Source organism: Calypte anna, chromosome 14 (genome assembly GCF_003957555.1).
Source record: "Calypte anna isolate BGI_N300 chromosome 14, bCalAnn1_v1.p, whole genome shotgun sequence".
NCBI classification, from domain to species: Eukaryota; Metazoa; Chordata; class Aves; order Apodiformes; family Trochilidae; genus Calypte; species Calypte anna.
The window spans coordinates 14040666-14060067 of record NC_044260.1 but is presented as its reverse complement, the minus strand read 5'-3'; the positions used below and the strand labels follow the sequence as shown (position 1 = coordinate 14060067).

Genomic DNA, 19402 nt, shown 5'->3' with positions numbered 1-19402 from the left:
AAATAAAATCAGGACCAAGGCAAGTGGGGATTTGCAGCTGGCATTGCTAAATTAATTATCAGCAACTTGCAAATCAATCCACCCCAAGTCTTGGATGCTCAGACTTGCACAAAACTTGTCACCATATGATTTGTTACAGATTCCTCAGTGCCAGTTTTACTGTTTCACTCCAAAGCACTTTCTAATCCTAATGCTGTCCAGACAGAGGGCAGCAAGAGAGGAGCAAAGGATTCAGGATGCAGCAGGAAAGGGGGGAGCCAGGAGGGCAGAATGGTCCTGAGTCACTTCTGCTTTCTGCATGGTGCTTTGTTGCCATCTGGAGGTCTGCTGCAAGACTGCAAGAATGAGATTTTCAAAGGGACATTTCTTGAAGAAAGATGTCTTACATTCCATTAGATCCACGGATAGCAGTAAAAAAATAAAAAACAACCTTTGCAGCTCCAAGGCTTTCCATGCCCTGCTAATGAAAGTCTCTGCTCTGCAGGCAACACATCACTTTTTTTTGAAGTGACAGCCATAATTTCAGTATACACAGAACAACTATATTTTATTTGTGTTTAGCAGGAATTTCTGTCTTTTACAGTTTCCTTAAGATGATATCCAGAAGATATTTGTCACCTGTGACCTTTACTTGCTTCTTACATAGATGGATAAAAGTGGAGATCGATAAAAGGAGGAGGAGAGCAAGCCAGGTGCTCACCATCACACCAAGGAAACCACCATGGTCCTTGTTGGATGCTGATGAGGAAAGTGGCTGGGACAGAACCTGCCAGCCCTGCTTAGAAGGTCTGTTTCCACAGGTTGGTTTTTTTTTGGTGTTTTTTGGGGTTTTTTTGGGGTGCTCTAAAGTGTTTCTTGAATCCACAGCTGGAGAACTTCTTCTGAGGGCATCACAGGCACCATCAGGTCACATTGCTCAGCTTCTTCACTGCCACACAGTATTAGGTGGCTGGGGGGCTCGGATATTTTCTGTAAAACAAATGCACTCACTCAGGCTGATAAACTACTTTGCCTGGCTTCTATTTTTCCCCACTACCAGTCCCTCTCCTCCCTCCTGCCACAACTTGTCAGAGACCCAGGGGTGTGCTCCTCCTGAGCAAGTAAGAAAAGTGGGCTTCTTTGAGGACTGCTTTCTACTCACCAAAGCATTCAGGAGCTCAGTGCTGGTACCAGGGGACATGGGACAGCTTTGCCAGTGACACAGCTGCTTTGTTCAGGGAGCAGTTGGCCAGGCAGACCCAGTCCCTGCCTCCTGAGCTGCTTCCCCACCAGCACCAGGAGCATCGTCCCTGCTCAGGGCTCTGAGCTGCAGGCAGTGACAGTGCTGCAGCCAACTCACCTGGGCAGCTGGAGCCCTGAACCTCAGCTCACCACCTTGGGATGAGCAAAGCTTCCTAGCTCAGCTCACCACATTGGGATGAGCAAAGCTTTCTATGCACCTGGCTGCTTTTTCTGCCTGCCCCATGCTCCTGTGAGTGCAAAGCACCCTAAGAGTCAGTAAAGCACAGTAAAAAAAAAATAAAAAAAATAGTTACCAGTGTGTCTGGAATGACAGCAATGGGGCAGCAAGAATACTGAAAGATTTTACTTGTTTTCCAGGTGAGAAAAGGCAGGGTCAAGGCAGCCACAGCAAAGCCAGCAGCGAGGATGAGGATGGTAACCAGCCCCATGGATCTGCCACCTAGAAATGACAGAAGCAGTAGAACTTCTCAGAGGGGCTGTGAGGACAAACTGCTCAGGACAGGCAGCCTGCCTCTGGCTGCTCTGCCCACCCAGCATCCTGAGAGCCTTTCTTGGCACCTCCAGGGAAGGAGACCAGTGCCAGTGCAGTCCTGAATCTTCCAGGTTTTTTCCTCCCCCAAGGAACCCCAAACGGGAAGCATGTTTGCCAAGCAAACAGGATATATTTTCTGGGAACAAAAAGAGCATCCCTGGGCTGGGGAGCAGGAAGGTGGGGTGGCTGTTACCTTGTGTCCTCACACACTGTGTCTGGCTGAAGCTGCTGCTCCTGTTGATCACCTCTACGTATGTCTGAGCTTTCACACAATAATCAGCTCCTGGCTCCATGATGTCCAGGTGAACCACAGATCTGACCTCTTTCACCACCTTCTGCTGCATCTGTGACAGGCCCAGGAGAGACAACTTCAGAACACAGAGCAAGGAACAGGAGCCCTATGTGATGCTAGGGCAGACTGGGCTGTCTGGAAAATGGTAGGTGTCAGAGAGGATTGTGTGAATATGAGAGGAGGGGAGAAGAGCAACAGACAGGGAAGCACAGAGGTTCAGAATGAGACCACAACGTGTTTGGAAGTGTTGGAGATGATGGGAAGAAAGAGCTGTTAGCCCAAGAGGCAGAATGATGATGCTGGGCCATGATGATAATGATCAGGAATAATGATAATGCTGGACCATGTCCTCCTCCCCTGGTGTAAGGGCTGGATGGCTGAGAAAGGTCCCTATATGGACCCCTATATGGACCCTGAGCCTCGTTTCTCTCTTGCCTTGTCTAGGGCTGCTGATGGATCCCATTTCCAGTACCTGGTTCTGCACACTGGTCAGACCCTTGGATCTCTGCCTTACTGGGTAGGGCACTGCTGGTACTTGGTTCCTGGCTTGCCTGCTCCTTCCTGAGAGAAGCAAGACTTTTATATGGTAACATTGCTAATCCTTTTGCAGAGTGGGAGGAGACCCCTGCAGATCTGTGCTCATCACTCTGTTACTACAGATTATCTGGAAGCAAAATGAAAACTGATACATGCTAATGATATTAAAAAAAAACCACTCCAGAAGAGTAAAGATGACAGCCAACTGTGAAGAACTGCAGGAGGATCCTGTACTGAAATGACAGAAGAAATTACCACAGAAAAATTTAAAATGATGCTCCTGAGAGGTTTTCTCCTGTCATATTTACATGGTCAAGGACTCAACCTTAATTTGAGCATCCCCAGTCAGCAATAGGAACCTGGGGCTCAGGTTTCATGGAATACTCAGCTCTGTAGCAGTCACATGAGATAACAATTGCTGGTAACAGAAAAGAGTGTGAAGAGTTGGTTTGTTGTGTGCTCCTGGAGCTGTTCAGCTTTGTTCCCTGCCCTGCACCTTGGTAAAGACCAAAAGAACAGGGAGAAATTCAGTAGGTGAGACATCCTTGGCCTGGAAAGAGATACACTTCATAAAACTATTAGAGCAGTGGGTGAGGAAAGTGACCAGGGAAGAGTTGTTCTGTCTCTCCTAAACCAACTCCTGACTGTGAAGCTGTGTGTGTGCTGAGGTGTACATGGCTTGATAAAAAAATCAAGGCTGTTACTTGCTGTTCTGGCTCAGGAATTCCCCAATCTGTCTCTGAAATCTCAGAAACCCCTCCAATTGTAATTACACAGAGGCCCTCTCCTTACTATCTTCCTCAGGTATCCCTGTTGCCCACTGGCAGTGTGAAGATATTTATTTTGATGGCTTTTTTGATTTCTTTTTGGCTTGGCTTTATGTGGCTGCTTCCAGCCTTTTGTGTCCTTAGGTGCTAGGGAAACACCAAGTCCCCAGGAGAAAAAAAAAAAAAAATCTATGACTGGTGAAAACAGAAGGACCTGAAAGGAACACAAATTGTCACTGCTCCAGTGTCACCCAGGTGTAAGCAATGCCTGCAGCTGAGCAAGTTCCAGCCTTGATGATCTCTGAGGTCCCTTCCAACCCAGCCAATTCTATGATTGTCACAGCCAAGTTGTTTTACAAGGACACTTTGTCAGCACCTCAGTGTGACACCTGACCCTTGCTCTGAGCAAACAAAAGGATGCTCAGAGGAGGTCAGCATCAACACCTTCAGTTCTGGTTTCTTTCAGTAGCTCTGGTCCCTGAGGAGGTTCCTCAAATTCCCCTTCCACAAGAAGGGAATGTGGTAAGAACAGAAAAGCTGCTCCATGGCAGGATGAGCAACCCCCTGGGGCTGTGCAGAGGAATGTGACTCCTCCAGCCCCACAGCAGGAACTTGGACTTGGCCATCAGGGCATGGGCAGTGTCTGTGTGCTTCCACTCTGAGGATGTGGACTCAGTTACTGCTCAAACAGGAGGGTAAGAACTCACCCTACTCTCCTGGCCCTTCTTCCAATAGAGAACACAGAACTGAAAGGCTGGCCCCATGTCTTCCAGTTCCACCAGTAAGTGATACCCATCTGCTATCACCTTCATCAAAGGTGGGGTCAGGGAAGCTGCCAACACAGAGAGAGCACTGTTATCACATCAGAGGCAATCCTCCAGAATGGTCCTGCCTTGCCCAGCTGGGAGAGAAGGAGAAGCTGCACAGTGATTTTAATTTGGGATAACAGCTGGTTGATTCAGGGGGGGAGAAACTCTGCCCTGCCTTCTAGTGTGTCCAGATATTGCAGCAGACTTGGAGCAGGAGGAAGACCACGACTGGCATTGCAAACAAGAGTTGAGTTGCCCAGAACTCAAAAGTTTTGGAATTTTGTTCAGTGGAGGAAGGGTCTGGCATGGGTCCCATAGGATCAGCAGCAGAAGCAGCTGGGTGACCAGGAGCTGAGGTGTAAGATCAGAACAGATCTTCTGCTTCTGGGCATGAGCTCAGCATTAACAGAAAGAACAGGAGTTGTGAAACCACTGCTCCTGCAGGGGAATTGTGGCAGCTGCTCAAAGGTGAAGGAAAAAGCAAAATGGATCTCAGGACAGCTTGGCAGCTCATGTGAAGTCTGATTTTCATTCAGTATTCCACATGGTTTTAGATAGACTTGGGCTGATGTGTCACCTGCTGTGGCTTATGATTTTGTACATGTGTGCAAGTAAAGCTGGAGGTGATTTGCTTCATGTTTCTTGTGATATTCAGAGCTTGGTTTGGCCTGGGATTCTGCTGTGAGGAGTATCAGTGAGAGCATCAGAAGCAGTCAGGCATGGCTGAAACTACATTTGGGGACTGGGAATAAAGGCAGCACAAAAATCATATTTACACTGCTTATCTGTGCTGGTTTTGTCATAGCTGACCCTGGTTTCAATCTCCTTGCTTTCAAGAAAGGCAGGACAGCAATGTATATACAGATGTTCTTAATGGAGTTTGCTCTTAGATCCAGTGAATTGCCATTAATAATGAGCAATATGAAAACATCAAATTAAATTATCCCAAATAGAAGGCCTGGAAAACTACTTTTTTCTATTAAATTAAATGATGTCTTAAAAGAAAAAAATTAAAAATCATCATTTGGAGGTTCAAGATAAATATTGGTCTAATGAATGAACAGATGGACACTGCAAGAAACATCTGCTAAGCAAACAGGAGCATTTACATTTGTCTTTGTGCTGGCATTCAGGATACATTTGGATAAGTGAAGAAGCAAGACTGACCCAATTGTGAGTTTTAGGAAGATCTTTTAAGGATGTTTTCCACGTATTATCATCCTTTGTGTCTATCTGCTCCTCAGGCTTTGACCCACTGGGTTAAGTGTCACTTCTGATGGTTCTGCTCCCAGGAACTGTTCTGTCTCCATGAGGACTGCAGGGAACTTCCAGTGACTTGGATCCTTCAGGTGGGGTCAGCTCTGGTGTCAGACAAGCAGTTTCATCCCAGACAGAGAAATGCACTCTCAGAGTGACCTCCAGAGGGGATTTTCTGCACAGCTTTTATTGCTGAAAGCTGTTGACTGCATGACAGAGACCAGAGGTAATGATTCCAGAGGGACACTGGGAATTGTATGCTAATTTTAGGCTGCAACACGATCCTTGGGAACTGAAGGAAATCCCAGTTTTGCTAGGATTGTACCAACACCCCAGTTTCCAGTTTGCTTTCCCCTTCTGAGCTCACTTGGTTTCTCTGACAAGAGGGGGGGAAGGAGCCTTGTCTGGAAGGAAGCAAGATTTCCAGGCCAGCATGAAGCAGGCAGAGGCTCACAACTATTTTCCAGCCTAAGAACTTCCACCAGATCAGGTGCTGGAAGCAGGCAGAGGGTCACAGCTATTTTCCAGCCTAAGAACTTCCATCAGATCAGGTGCTGGACCCTCAGGAATCACTGAATGACATGGATGGAACATCAACAGCAGCCCTAATTGATCACAACTCTTTGAAATTAGTGGCCAACTTGCCAAAAGAAGTGCCTGGAGCCTTCTTACCTATTTTTGAAGCCCTTGAACTTCAAGCCCTGGTGAATTCATCCCTGCCTCAGGGGGAACTCATGCCCAAGAACCCAGCATGGCTTTCCAGGAGGGAAACATCCCAACCCAGCATCAAGGGAGCTGAGAAGCAGGGATGCTCCTTGCACAGTGCACACAAAACCTGGACATGAGGAATGAGCAGAGCCCAGGCAGGATGGGGCAAACCCCAGGACTCACTTGTGAGGGGGTTGAAGAAACCTTTCAGGATGCCCCACTCTGATCTTCTCAGCCCAACGTGTGCCCTGACACGGAGGTTGTAGGGCACGGGGGCTGAGATGTCCTCGGTGAGGTTGCACACTGTAGCTGTGATGAGGGAACATTCCCAGGTGGGGATCCAGCTTTCGTTGCCATAATCTCGTTCATATTCCCTGAGGAAGAGGAAAGGGACACACAGCATTCTGAGGAGAGCTGCATCTGTGCTGGGGCTGCTTGCTGGGAAGAGGAGAGTTCTGATGGTTTGAGCCCAGGTGTAGTGCTCTGCACACCCACAAATACAGACATTAAACACCTACCAAGAGCCCTTCTCCTTGTAAAGGTGCCTCAGCCTAGCTTGCAGCTGTAAATAATTTCAGAGCTGAATCAACACAAGCCAAGTGGGCTCAGCAGAAGCAAAATAAAACTGCCAGGCTTTTAAAAGAGGGCTAGTTAAAGACATGCCTTATAATCTGCAGCTGCCTAGTTCCATAAGCTTGGCCTTCCCTGTTGGATCAGGTCCTCTTGTGATGAAGCATCTCCAGAGGGAACCTGCTCCACGGGTAATTTTGATGCCCTTCAATAGAGAAGAGCTTGGCAGGAAGAGCACAGCCAGGCAGGGAAGCTGAGTGACCTTTGGCAGGTATGAATCCAGAGGTAGGGCTGCAGTCCCAGCACCAGGCAGATCAGAACCAGGCTTCATCTGTCAGGGCTTTGGTTTGGGTGCTGGACACAGGGAACTGGGGAGAGAGGAGATCCCAGGTTCTCTCCAGGTGAAACTGGGATACACTGGGGCTGGTGTGCCAGGAGTGCCTGAAACCAGTGTGGGGGTGGTTTAGAATTTATCTAGAGAAAATCTCCCAGAGCCAGCTTGTTCACAAGCCAAATGCAAATTTTTTTTTATTTTATTTTATTTTTTTTTGGGGGTGGGAGGGATAGCCAACACTGATGCAAGAAATCCTCCCCACTCACTTGATCATTCCTGGTAAACCAGAATGCCAAAGCCACACAGCAATAGAGGTCAGAGCTCAAGAGGTGTCAGAAACCTCCTGTAATCTGTGTTAAATGCTTAAAAGGTTAATGCTGAGTAAATCTCAAATGTTTTGTCTTTCATCTTCTAAATAAACAGTTTCTAACCTTCCTAACTTCTGAATTCTTTGAACAGAGGCACCTTGCACTACTCAGGTATCTGGTAAGCTGGAAACAGACTCAAAATGGGAGCAAAAGGATTTTTTTTCCCAACTTATGATCAGCAGTGCTGAAGTATCCAACTTCTCATACACCAGTGACCTGAGCAGTGCTTGAGACATTGATTTGAGGTCTTAAGTAAACAGAGTTCAAAGAACAAAGAGATAAAAAACCCCAGAATTTACCCTTGAAACTCAACAGAGTATCTCACGGTTTCTCCCTGGAAGATCACAGGATTCCAAGTTAAGAAGTGTTTCATGTTGGTAGAAAGCATGGAGATATTCTGAGGTGCTGGCAACCAAGTGTCTTCACCTGAAATTGCCAGGAAAAATGAAAATTAAAAAAAAGAAAAAGGTAGGAAAAAAAATTATAAGAAACCTTTGTTTTGCATCAGAAGTTCACTCTCTTCATTTCACTCCAGGTTCTGAATGTATTTTACAGAGAAGAAGAAATGGCAACCAAAAAGCAAATGACAGAGTATTATTCTGGCATTTCTTACAGAAAAGCAAAGCCTGGCTTCTCACTGGGTCAGAATTGTTCATTGTATCTGTAAAACACTGAGGAAAGGTCAAAATTCTTATGGAGCCAACCAAGTGGATTCAATGAGGTCAAGTAACAGATATTTTATCTATTTATCTATAGACTGTTCCCATGGATGGCATTGACAGAAATGTGGTTTTTCTTTCCAGGCTTGACTAGCTGGGTCCTAGCTCTGGTAGAGCCTTTTTCATGTGGCAGGATTCTAATAATGTAAGTAATGACCTAATGCTTGTGGGCTGTACTCAAAGTACCTTTTAATAGAATAAAATTATGCAGTAGACTATAAATTAAATTATTACATTACTCTGAGATTGGCAAAGCAGAAGTATGGGGTGGTCCCTACAGGATGGTTAATGGGTTTTATCCTATGGCATCTTAATGTAAAAAATCCTTCACAGTGTTTGGAGCAGGGCACAGGAGGGAGGATTCCCCATGGCCTCATCCTGCACTCCCCTGTGGGACCAGGCTGAGCTCTGCTCTGCTGCTTTCCAGTCCCAGAAAATTAAATTCTCTGCTCAGCAGGGAATGATTCCCAGAGAGCCATTGGAAAGGAGGAGTGGATGGAGCCATTTCAACCAGCACTCTCCCAGAAACAAGGTAATTGTTCTATCATAACATATGCAATGTTATCTAGATATTACTTTCTAATTAATTGTTTTAGTTCCATCAATTTCACTTTACAAGGCCCATCTTTCATCAGTCTTTACCTGTCATTAAAAAAGGGTGTCTTCTTTTAAGCTTTGTTTACCAAGTTCTTGTCAGTTGTTCTACACAAAACCAGACTGACAAGTCCCTGAGCAGTGTTTCCATCATGATAACTCTGCCAAAGCATTGGGACAACATCAGTCTCCTTTCTGCCCTTAAATTATCCCCTGCATTCATATCTTCAGAAAATCATTCATGATGGGAAAAGGATGATTCTTTGGCATGAGTTCTATGGATCTATTGACACAATGCTCAGCTGGTTTTGAACTTATATTCTGACATCTCTGGGATGAGACTTCTTCCTGCAATCAGTGCCTGATGGATCAGCAGCTCCATGGCCTCTGTCCTCTTGGGCTCCATCCCAGTGTGAAGGAGCTTTCTGTCTTTTTTTTTTTCTAATACTTTAGTAACCTTCATTCTGCAGCTTAAACACTCTTAGTTCTCCATATTTCTCAACATTTAGGTCGTTTGCTACAACTTCTCCTTGTACTTTTGGTTCCCACATTAATTTTGGGAGTTGGCTTATGAAAGTTTGTGACTTAAGCAAGAGACCTGAGTTACATGATCAGACATTTGGTTTTCCAGATGACTCATGCAAACAGAGATGTTCCAGGTCTGGGCAGGGGTGAAATGCACAGGAGTGTTTCCTAATGTTTTAACTCCTTGACTCCAGGACTTTTTGGATATATACTTTTTTGTTTTCATCAGTACTGAACCCTATCTTATTAAACTGTCTAGAAACCAACTTGAAAAGAAGGCAGTCCTGAACTGGACTGGTCAACTTTTAATGGCCAAAAAATAATTTTTTATCTGGTTTAGACCAATCTTCCCTTCTTGCTTACACTCAGCACTGTTTTTTCCTGGTTTGCTGGCAGAACCAGTGACTTTTCTATTGGCACAAGACCTGTCACCTCCCTTCTGCTGAACCACGGGGGTTTTCATACAGACACTGCTGTTGCTTTATTCCTTTCATTAGGGAAAACTCTGGGCCTAAGGACAGTGAATGTATCCCTACAAAGAAGTGCACACTGATTTATGTTTCTGATTAGTATTAATAGACACAGGATGGGCAAAGCCTGCTACTTGTAAGAACTCTTCTGCAAGAAAAACAAGCTATATAAAACCTAGGAGTTGTGGTGTTATCTACAGAGCATATCTGCTGATTTTTACAGGGCCATCTCCCTTCTGTGGCTAAATCCTAGAACAGAGCAGCAGAGAGTTACTGAATGCCATGGAGTGTTTGCATCTTAGGGCCTGAAGTCTCCAGCACTGCAGGTAAGACAGGGCTGGTGGAATAGAGAGTTTTGGACTTAAAATTGCCATGGATTTGCCCCAGTTTGCACATCTGCCCTTTAATGAAGGGAGCTGCATCCTCAGAGAAAGATATTCCTTCCTTTTCACAATCAAAGACTGTAGAAAGAGGTTTCTGTGTGAGCACAAGAATACATATGTGTGTCTGTAGCTTTTAGACATAAAAATTCAAAGGTTTTGTGCTTGTGTTGTTAGATACACTAAGGTGACACTGCTGGTGCATCCCTGGTGTGTTTTACTTGGTTGTGTGCACAGTGATTTTTGTGCCTGCATCACCATCCCCTGCTGCAAACACTCAGGACTGAATCAAAAAATGGGACAGCTAAAGCCTAAGGTCTTAGCACCCAAATTAAATTGTGTGAGCAAGAAGAGCAATGAGGCACTTCCCTGCTTTCTCCCTGGGATCCAGAACATGCTGAAAGCTTTAGTTTGGAAGAGAGGTTCATGTTATTCCAAAAAACAGTTGTTCTACACATCATAGCCTCTGCCATGTCCAAACACCCTCTATCCATCCTTTTTCCAACCCATCTGTTGCAACAGCCAAGAAAACAATTGGAAGCAAATAGGTGTCTAAGATTGTGGGTTATATAAACAGGGAAAGCAGGGAGGATAAACAGGGAAGTTTGTTCTTTCAGTCCTAAAAGCCTCCATTAAGCCTGGTCTGTACATGTTGAAGGGGAAAAAGAAACAGCAAGCATAGCAAGTGCTGGGGCAGCTGGACAGAGAGCAAGCAGGGACCAGGCAGCCCAGGGCTGCTGGCAGTTTCCAGTTGGCTTTGGATTCACAAGCAATATGTAAATACCCTCACAGGAACAGCCAAACTACAGCCTTTCAGGCCTGGTACTGACTCTAACATCTCCACTCATGCCAAAGGAAAGACATAGCCAGATTTTTTTCCCCTCCTACTCTATCAGCAGGATATTCCACTTCCCTTGTTCCATAAAGAATGGATTTCCATGTAGAATGGTGGTAAATTCTCATTTAATATTTGTCTCCTCTTTGTGTTAAACTGAAGGAAAATATAAAAAAAATCCAAAACACATCTTTATTATCAAGTCCAGTACATTTCTCTGCCTTACTTTTCAGTTTAAAATGTTTTAAGCAAACCCTGATAAAATTGCATTGCTCTGGGATGCCAGGGGGAGCCACTTTTGCTTTCTGGACAATCACAAAAACACTGAAGTGTAGCCTGGAGATCTGAGGCCAAACACCTTTGGGGAGATGTGTTTGGAGCTCAGAACTTTTTCAGAGAAGCAGATTACAAATTGCACAGCCTCCTCCCAGGCTGAGGGAGACCTGCAGTGAGCATTTTGGAGCTGTTAAGACTTTATACCCTTCCTCTCTGATCCTGCATCCCCTTCACAGGCAGAGCATCCCCTGAGCTCAAAGAAATCAGCAATAAAAGAGGAGCTGGAAGTTCAGCTGTTTACAGAAGAGCAAAAGAGCAGAGACAAGCCCAGTGTTAGTGAGGTCATTTGCTTCAAACTGATTTCAGAATCAGAAATCTTTAGATTTCAGAGTTAGTTGACTTGCAAAACATAGAATTTTATGGATTGTCTTTTTCATTTGCTTATCCCAGTATTAATTTTAGCCAAAGAATTAAATGTAAAGATCCCCTGGCTTCATAGGGTTTGGCTGAAGTTACGTTGGGGCTTTCTTTTTAACAAAAGGCAAAAAGACTCCTCCTCACCCCCCTTTTGTCTCCTTAATAAACTGAAGATATTTTTAGCCATTTACCTGTGAGATTGGGTGCAGTCAGGGTGCAGAGGAAGAAGGAGAGGAGCTTCAGGGACATTTTGCTCACACTTGTTGCCTTTTCCCACATCCATGCCCTGCTGGGTCACTCAGGAAGGTTCCTGAGTCCATCCTATATCCAGGAAGGTTTCTCCCTGAGACAGGGAGCCCTGGCTGAGCCAACCATTCTGGGATGAGTGGAGACTCCAGGGAAAAGCTGCAAACACCCCTGCTCTGCCTGTCTGCCAAAGGCAGAGAACAGGGTTTGTCAGGGTGTAGTTACAGGGAGTGTCAGAGTCAGCCTGATGCCAGCTCTGGGCAGCTGCTCAGCTCCAGGGCAGAATTCTCTTCCACCCAGTTACCAATTAAATGTATTCAAGAGGCTATAAGGATGAAACAGGATTTAATGGGTATTTCTCTGCAGTTTATATAGCTGTAAATACTCGTTTCTCTGCTCAGCCCCCAAAACTAGATAAATCCTGAAGCTTCCAAGCCCCAGGGATGGCACTGGGGTGTGCCTGTAACCCAGCCCTGGCACAAAGGGCTGGTGAAGGAAAGTGTCTCTGGGCTGGCAGGAGGCATTTGTCTGTTCTAATTCATCTTCAAATATTATTTTTATGGCAGCCCTGCTGGGTGCATGCTGAGGAGGAGATGCTGAGGAGCTCTGATTTGGTGCAGGCACATTTATCCCAGGGTTTTCCATCTCCTTTGCCCTGGAGCAAAGCTCTCTACAGCTGTGTGCAGTTCCAAAACCTCAGCTTAGAAACCCAAACTGGCTCCAAAGCAGCTTTGTAGCTGCTTTCTTCAGAGCACAAGGGAAATACAAAGTTTATATTCTGCAAAAAGCCATCTTAAATATTATATATATTGTGTTTGATACGAGTGAGAACTCCTAACATAAACTGGCAATAAATTATTTTATTAATACTTGAGTGAATACTTGGCTTTGCAAGTGAAGATCAGGAAAAGAAAGGCACTGAAAACCAGTGGAATTTGCTGCAGAATTTTAACAATTTTTGTAGCAACTCATGAGGAAAACAAGCTGCCACTACTGGGAAAAGGAAAAAAGGAACTGCCTTAGGGCCTGTGGGTAGAGTTCTGTTCCCAATGTGTGACTGAACAGAGGCATTCCAGAGGAGATCATGATATGTGCCAAATGTATTTGCAAGGAGGATAATTCAGTTTGTAAAACAGTGAAGATCAGCAGTGATGCACCAGATAAGGAAATCAGTTCATTAATTGGTTACTGTTCTGAGGAAGGATATTGCTCAAAATCCAGAAGAAAGCTTCCAAGGCTTGCTGACAGACAGGGCAGCATTTCCTAAGGGAGTACCCAGCTCAGAAGGCTGCCAAAGCAAAATGTGTAAATCTGTGGATGTAAATCACATCAGGTTGAGGTGTGAGGGTATCTCCTCTGTGTAACTGATTTGCTAGGGGAGTGGAAATCACAAATCTGGTAAAGAAAGCTTGAGAAAAACCAATGTGCTGGGGAAGAAGTGGTTACCAAGGTATACAGGTAGTTGCAGGAGGAGATAATATAAAAAAAATAGGTATTTAATCAAAATTAGGTTTAAAATGTGTGTTGGTAGAACTTGGGGGGTCATTACTTACAGCCAAAGAGCCACGTGCCAAGAATACTTGCTTGGATTTCCTTAGGATTAAGAACATAGAAAAAGCCCCCTTGGTACCTTGGTGTCTCAGGCAATATTTTGCTTTCTCTAAAGCAATGTTGATGGAGATGTGTTCTCTTTGCCTGGCTTTTTTGGGTAATATGCAACAGTAAAAAGCTGTAGTAATCTCTTCTAGGGAATGGCTTTTTACCCCTTTGCAAATATTGCATTACAGTGCACAAAAGGGTGGGGATGGAGGGAATGGGAAATGAGCTGTGAATCCCAGAGAGGTGACAATGGATGTTGAAGGTTGCTGGGGTCAACAAGGAAAAAAAAAAGGGGTTCCCATGCTTTATCTTCATACTTTTACTGAGCACAACATCAGAATTCCCCTGGAATTAATAATTTATTTTCTATAGCCCCACCTAAGTATAAAAACAGTGCAGAGTATAACCCAGGTTTTTATTTTCTTTAACTGCCTAACTTTGCACTATTCCTTCTCTAAAAGGCAGCAAACATTACCAAGGGGTCTAGAGCTATCTAGACACTGTTACCCATAACATCAGGCATAAATAGCTAAAAAATAGATGGTGTGTAATTTAGTAGTGCTGCTGTGAAGCTGACAAATAATTTCCTTTAACACTTTCTTCAACTGTGAAATCCAGCTGTAGGGAGTATTCTTGAGCTGAAGTAAAGCCTAGAGTAGAGAAGGTTTCCCTTTGCAGAATTCTCTGACTAACAAGTCTAAGAAAAGAAGAGTCAGAAAATAGGAAAGGAAGCTCTCCAGCTACCATCTTCTCTGCAGAGTTGACATACACAAGCTCATTACTGCATTATGTTTTATTCAACAAAATCACTTTAATGTTGCATCTTAAATTGAATTCACTAAAGCATCTTCATCTCTTGCCTAATGTGTCTCAAGTGTCTGCTTACTTTTTGCATTTTCTTCAGAATTACAGCAGGGAGTCTTTGGGAGCAGCAGCATCATATGCAGGCCAGAAAACAATGTGTCTGTGATGGGGTAATCGGCCCTCAGCATAATTAAAAAAACATTCCCTCATCAAAGTTATTCTGCAAGAGACCTAGAGGCTGCATTGTACAAATCATCCACTTAGTAAAATTCTTTCTAATTTGCATTTAAAACCTAGTTATGCAAATAGCTCTGCTCAGTGGATCACAAGAAATGCAAGGACTTTAACAAGTTACAGTGCATAAACAAATCTGCTTCTTCTCCATAAATCAGAGTGTGCAGTTCTGTTTTATTAGCCCAGAAATATTTCAATTAGTCTTTTATGTCAGGTCTTCCTTTGCTGCAGACATATGGCCATGTGTAACATCCACTCTGCACATGATAGTTCTGCTTCTCTGAAGTAAAAATCACCCCAAAACAGGGGATGATCCCACGAGCATCCAATGAGTTGCATCAGAGCAGAGGAATTGCTCTTGCCATTGTTGTCTAGAAGCTTCATTCCCAGTTTAAACTAAAATCCCATTGACCAGTAAAGGTCAATGAGGATTATTAATGAACTGAGGAAAAGGCTCATGGTAACCAGGTTCAAGTTCCCAGGTAGGAGATGGTGCAGTCACATTGCTCAGACAAGCTTCATTCTGGAGCACAAGCTGGTGAAAGTCTCTAGAATCAGGACACAGGGCTTGCAAGTTGTGTTGTGCTACTGACCTTTTGTCCAGAAATCTTTAGTTTCTTTCATTTTCCATAGGATCTCTACAAAGCCAGTACTCTTATAGTGCCTGTTAATAGGAGGGGTAGTCCACTGCTAGTCAGTCAGGTTGATCTTTCTCTTAAAATGTTCTATTTTAGAACTATAAATACTCTATTTTAGAACATGCACTCTTGTATTTTAGAGAAAACAATGTATGAGGATGAGCAAAGGTCTCTATGAACACAGCTCATGTCTGCATGGGGCAGCTTCCCATGGGATGAACACAGAGCCCCTCAGCCATCCCTGTATCCATGGATCCCCTCAGCCATCCCTGTATCCATGGATCCCCTCAGCCATCCCTGTGTCCAAGGAGCCCCTCAACAATCCCTGTATCCTTGGATCCCCTCATCCATCCCTGTATCCTTGGATCCCTTCAGCCATCCCTGTATCCTTGGATCCCCTCAGCCATCCCTGTATCCATGGAGCCCCTTATCCATCCCTGTCTCCAAGGAGTCCCTCATCCATCCCTGTATCCTTGGATCCCTTCAGCCATCCCTATATCCATGGAGCCCCTCATCCATCCCTGTATCCATGGAGCCCCTCATCCATCCCTGTCTCCAAGGAGTCCCTCATCCATCTCTGTGTCCAAGAAACCCCTCAGCCATCCCTGGTCCATGGAGTATTTTGAACTGGCTTACACTGGCACAATTCAACTCCCAGTTCTGCTAGCTCCATGTTGGCATACAGAAAATTATTTTCTTTAGCTAAAAAAAAATAAAAGACATAAACCAAGAAAGGTGCCAAAATATCCTATTGGGATGAAGGCATTCTGGCTGGCAAGTTCTCACAGCTGAAGGGCTGCAGTTACAAGTTACTACACAATTCTACTAAGAGCCACAAGAAGGAAAGCCTCAGGGCTGCTTTTCTTACCTCTATTTTGTGTCCTGGCTGTACAAAATCTTCCTTTGGTTCCTCAGTCCCTGCCATACCCCTGTAGTGTTCTGTAGAAACTCAAGGAATAGGATGGCACTGAGCTGGATACAGCTTTACACATTGTCTGAAGATTTTTTATTCCTTTTTATTGTGAGTTTTTTTTGGTTGGTTGTTTTGGTTTGTTTTAAGTTCTGGCTGTATTTAGTATTGATTTGCCAAGCCTTTGGCAAATTTGATATACCCAGCAATGATCTCTTTTTAAAATGTAAGCATTCATTAAAAGTTGTTGTTGTTGTTCCTATGGGGCTTGCATTCTCAGAGGCATAATCTGACAACACTGGAAAAACTACAGTGATTATTATTATTTTTGGTTGGTTGGTTTTTTTTTTGGTCTAAACCAAAAGGCATCCTCCTAAAACTTGTTACATACTTCCAATTAAACTAATTTTCTTCCACTCTACACAGGTCTGAAATAGGTAATGTAGAATGCTGGGTATGAGCTAATTTAGTATGTAGAATTTGCCACCTCCTTTTAATTAACTATTGATTTGGGTAATTTGTGTACTGAGTTTAACCATGTGTTATAAGGATAGAAACTTTTACTTCATTTGTTTGGATTTGAGGTGTATAAATCTGATGCAGGACATGGATGTACTCAGCGTGGAGCTCCCTGCTTGGAGTCATCAGTATCTTTCCTGGAGCTAAAGATTCAAGCTGCAATTCCATTGTCCTGGGGTCTCTCAGATACACAGCTTTAGGTGGCAACAACGATTTTAATCTTTAAAATAGCCAGTTTAGTATTATAAAGTGGATGTGGATGTGGATTAGTAAGTGGATGTGTTCTGGAAAATGAAAGATGCTGCTGCCAGTATTAGCTGAAGTCTGAAGTTTAGCTCTTGAGTAGGAGAAGGTGCAGCTGTATTCAAAGGTTTCTTCACCTCCTGACTAAGAAATAGAGTGAAAAAGTAGGGTTTTTAATAGGAATGCTGGGAGAAAACTCTTCTCTTTAATTGGAAAACCTCACCAATTATTTCAAATCAATTATTCTAAAATATTTAAAAGAAGCCAGTAATAGATTTCATAATCTGTTCAAAAATAGTGGCACAAAAACCCTTTAAGATCTCTTTTTTTTTTTTTTTTGCTCCACAGTCTCACTGTGAGCATTTTGTCCATACAGCATCACTAAAATACCTCCTTGCTCTGATGATAACAAGTGTTCTGTGGCCTAGTAGGTTATGCTATTCAACTTCCTAATATTCTAAATTTTAATCCTATTAGCTTAGTCCCAGAAGAGCCATCTCCCTCCTCGGTGTGTTCATCCTCCATGTATTCCAAGGTTATTGTTCCCCTCTGTGATTATTTAGTCAAGGTATTGCACATTAAGTCTTTAATTGTTTCTTCTGCAGAAATCCCTTTAGCCCCATTTGTGGCTTCAGCATTTGTGCTTATTGACCAGAGTGCATTTCAGTACAAATAGATGCTGTTACTGCTAGATAAACAACCTTTAAATCAACAGGCAAGGTTTCAAATGCTCTTGCTAAGCTTTTTCCTAGCCCTGATGTTGCCTGGCTTCTGTCTGACAAACAGACCTGGGGGCTTTGCACAGTTTTTAGCTTGGTTTTCCATGGTAAAAAATCTCAGCTGCTGGCACTGTGCTCTGTGAATGATTCCACAGGATGAGTTTTTGTTATTCTTACACTGTGAATCTGGAAAAGGGCTGGAAGATGAGGATTTAATGCCACCAGCTGAAAGAAAAGCATGGTAATTCTTTTCATAGTGGAAGGATTTGGACTTTTGGGTAGCCATTTCCCTGTGGGGTTCTCTTTCTTTTTTCCCCCCAGAAACCTCAGTATGAAACGTAGCTGACACCCTGGCCCTCAGCTCCTCCTCAAAGCAATAAACCCATGAAATACATGAAATAAAAGGGAGGTGAGTTGTTCAGGAGCAACTTTTCTGCTCCAGGCTCTGAGATGCATTTCACACTGGCTGATACCTCTACCCCTCGGGCAAGGGAGAAAAATCCAGGTTTTTAAGTGATGTGTAGAGGGGCTGGGAATGTCACAGTTGTTCAGGATCTGCTGGCATCTCACCCTTTAGATAAAGAGCTTAACACTGGGTTGTCACAGGTGGGTGTAGGACAGGGATGGGGCAACTTTTTACATGAATGAGAATTAGGTCTCTTGAAAGCTGAGGGTTCATTTCTTCCTCTTACACAATCCATAAAAAAGATCAGTTTCCAAGAGTTGAGCTGTGCTGAGCTGATTGTGGTTTTAGGATGGAAACAAAGAGTGAGGGGCCTCAACTCCCACTTAAACAATGTTTTTTTCCTCCCATCAACATAATCAAATAAAACCAAATAGAAATAGGTCGCTAGGGCTGAGAGGCAGCAGTAGCAGTTTGGGCATTTGAGACTTAGATTCTGTTCTTTGCTTTGGTATTTGAGTGATTAGTGGGTCAGCCCCTTAACTTACAGCCTGTCCCCTCTGTACAGATGTCTAGACCAGTTGCAGATGAGTCCAGGTGTTTCCATTGATTCATGGAAACAGGCACTGAAAAGTTGGAAGCAAAGAAGTAAAAAAACCAAACCCAAAACAGCAACCAATAAATAAAATACAAGCAGAGATTCACAGGAATTACCCAGAGGTTAATGCATTGGGGTGCATACAGCCTGGTGGGCTTTGTTTGGACACAGCTGTGATGCTATGAGATAGATTTCTGTGACCTGAATCACCAGCATCCAATGCTGGAAGCTTTTCAGGTGGTCCTGGCAGATCTGCTGGGACATCTCCTCAGCAGCACTGAAGTTTTAGTGGCTGAATATCTGTATTTGCTCAGAACAGATGAACTTTGAAGATAACAATGCAAGAAGCTGCTGTATAGTGAGAGCAAGCGTGGTGGGAACTGTTCCCTTAAGCACTTAAACATTATAGCTGGATGAAATACTTTAATGAAAGAAAAAAAAACCTATTTAATTGTCAAAGCTGAAATGTGGAGCATTGATTCCTCATTAAAAGATTTTGAGTAATAGGTTTCAACTTGTTACCAAAACTTAATGGTGGTAGAGAAATGATCAATCAGAACATGATAGCTGATGCTCTGCATGTGTTCTTCAGGCTGCTATAGAAGCCAGGATTATTGTGAAATTTAATGGCTGCTTTCCAGGACTTCCAAATCTATGGCATTTAATTATTTGCCTGTGTGGTTTGCACAGCAAAGGTGCAGCTGTTTAAAGAGTGCTGATAAATAAAAGGGAGACCTTTACAGCTCTGAGATGCAGGGGTTGTAGCTCAGTTTTAAGCAGCTCAGTCAGGTCTGATTAAAATGCAGTAAATAAAAGCATCCTTAGTGCAGAGCATGCTGGCACATGCCAGCAAAGCA

General features: G+C 43.8%; 1 protein-coding gene across 1 annotated transcript; it reads right to left on the bottom strand.

Annotated features, from left to right (window-relative positions):
* Positions 1 to 843: 843 nt before the first annotated feature.
* Positions 844 to 11911, bottom strand: IL20RB (interleukin 20 receptor subunit beta). Its single transcript, XM_030460045.1, has 8 exons — positions 11824 to 11911; positions 9597 to 9605; positions 7716 to 7842; positions 6328 to 6518; positions 4078 to 4202; positions 1968 to 2118; positions 1536 to 1681; positions 844 to 969 (listed from the first exon to the last, which is right to left on the bottom strand). The coding sequence occupies exons 1-8, from the start codon at positions 11909 to 11911 to the stop codon at positions 844 to 846; spliced, it is 963 nt and encodes a 320-aa protein (XP_030315905.1).
* Between the last annotated feature and the right edge of the window lie 7491 nt (positions 11912 to 19402).

Excerpts from the sequence above, each read along its gene's own strand:
- IL20RB (XM_030460045.1), bottom strand. The coding sequence starts at position 11,911 with ATGTGGGAAAAGGCAACAAGTGTGAGCAAAATGTCCCTGAAGCTCCTC. Across the intron at positions 4,203-6,327 it reads TTTCTTCAACCCCCTCACAA|CTTCCCTGACCCCACCTTTG; the intron begins GTGAGTCCTGGG and ends CTGTGTTGGCAG. Across the intron at positions 2,119-4,077 it reads AGAAGGGCCAGGAGAGTAGG|ATGCAGCAGAAGGTGGTGAA; the intron begins GTGAGTTCTTAC and ends GGCCTGTCACAG.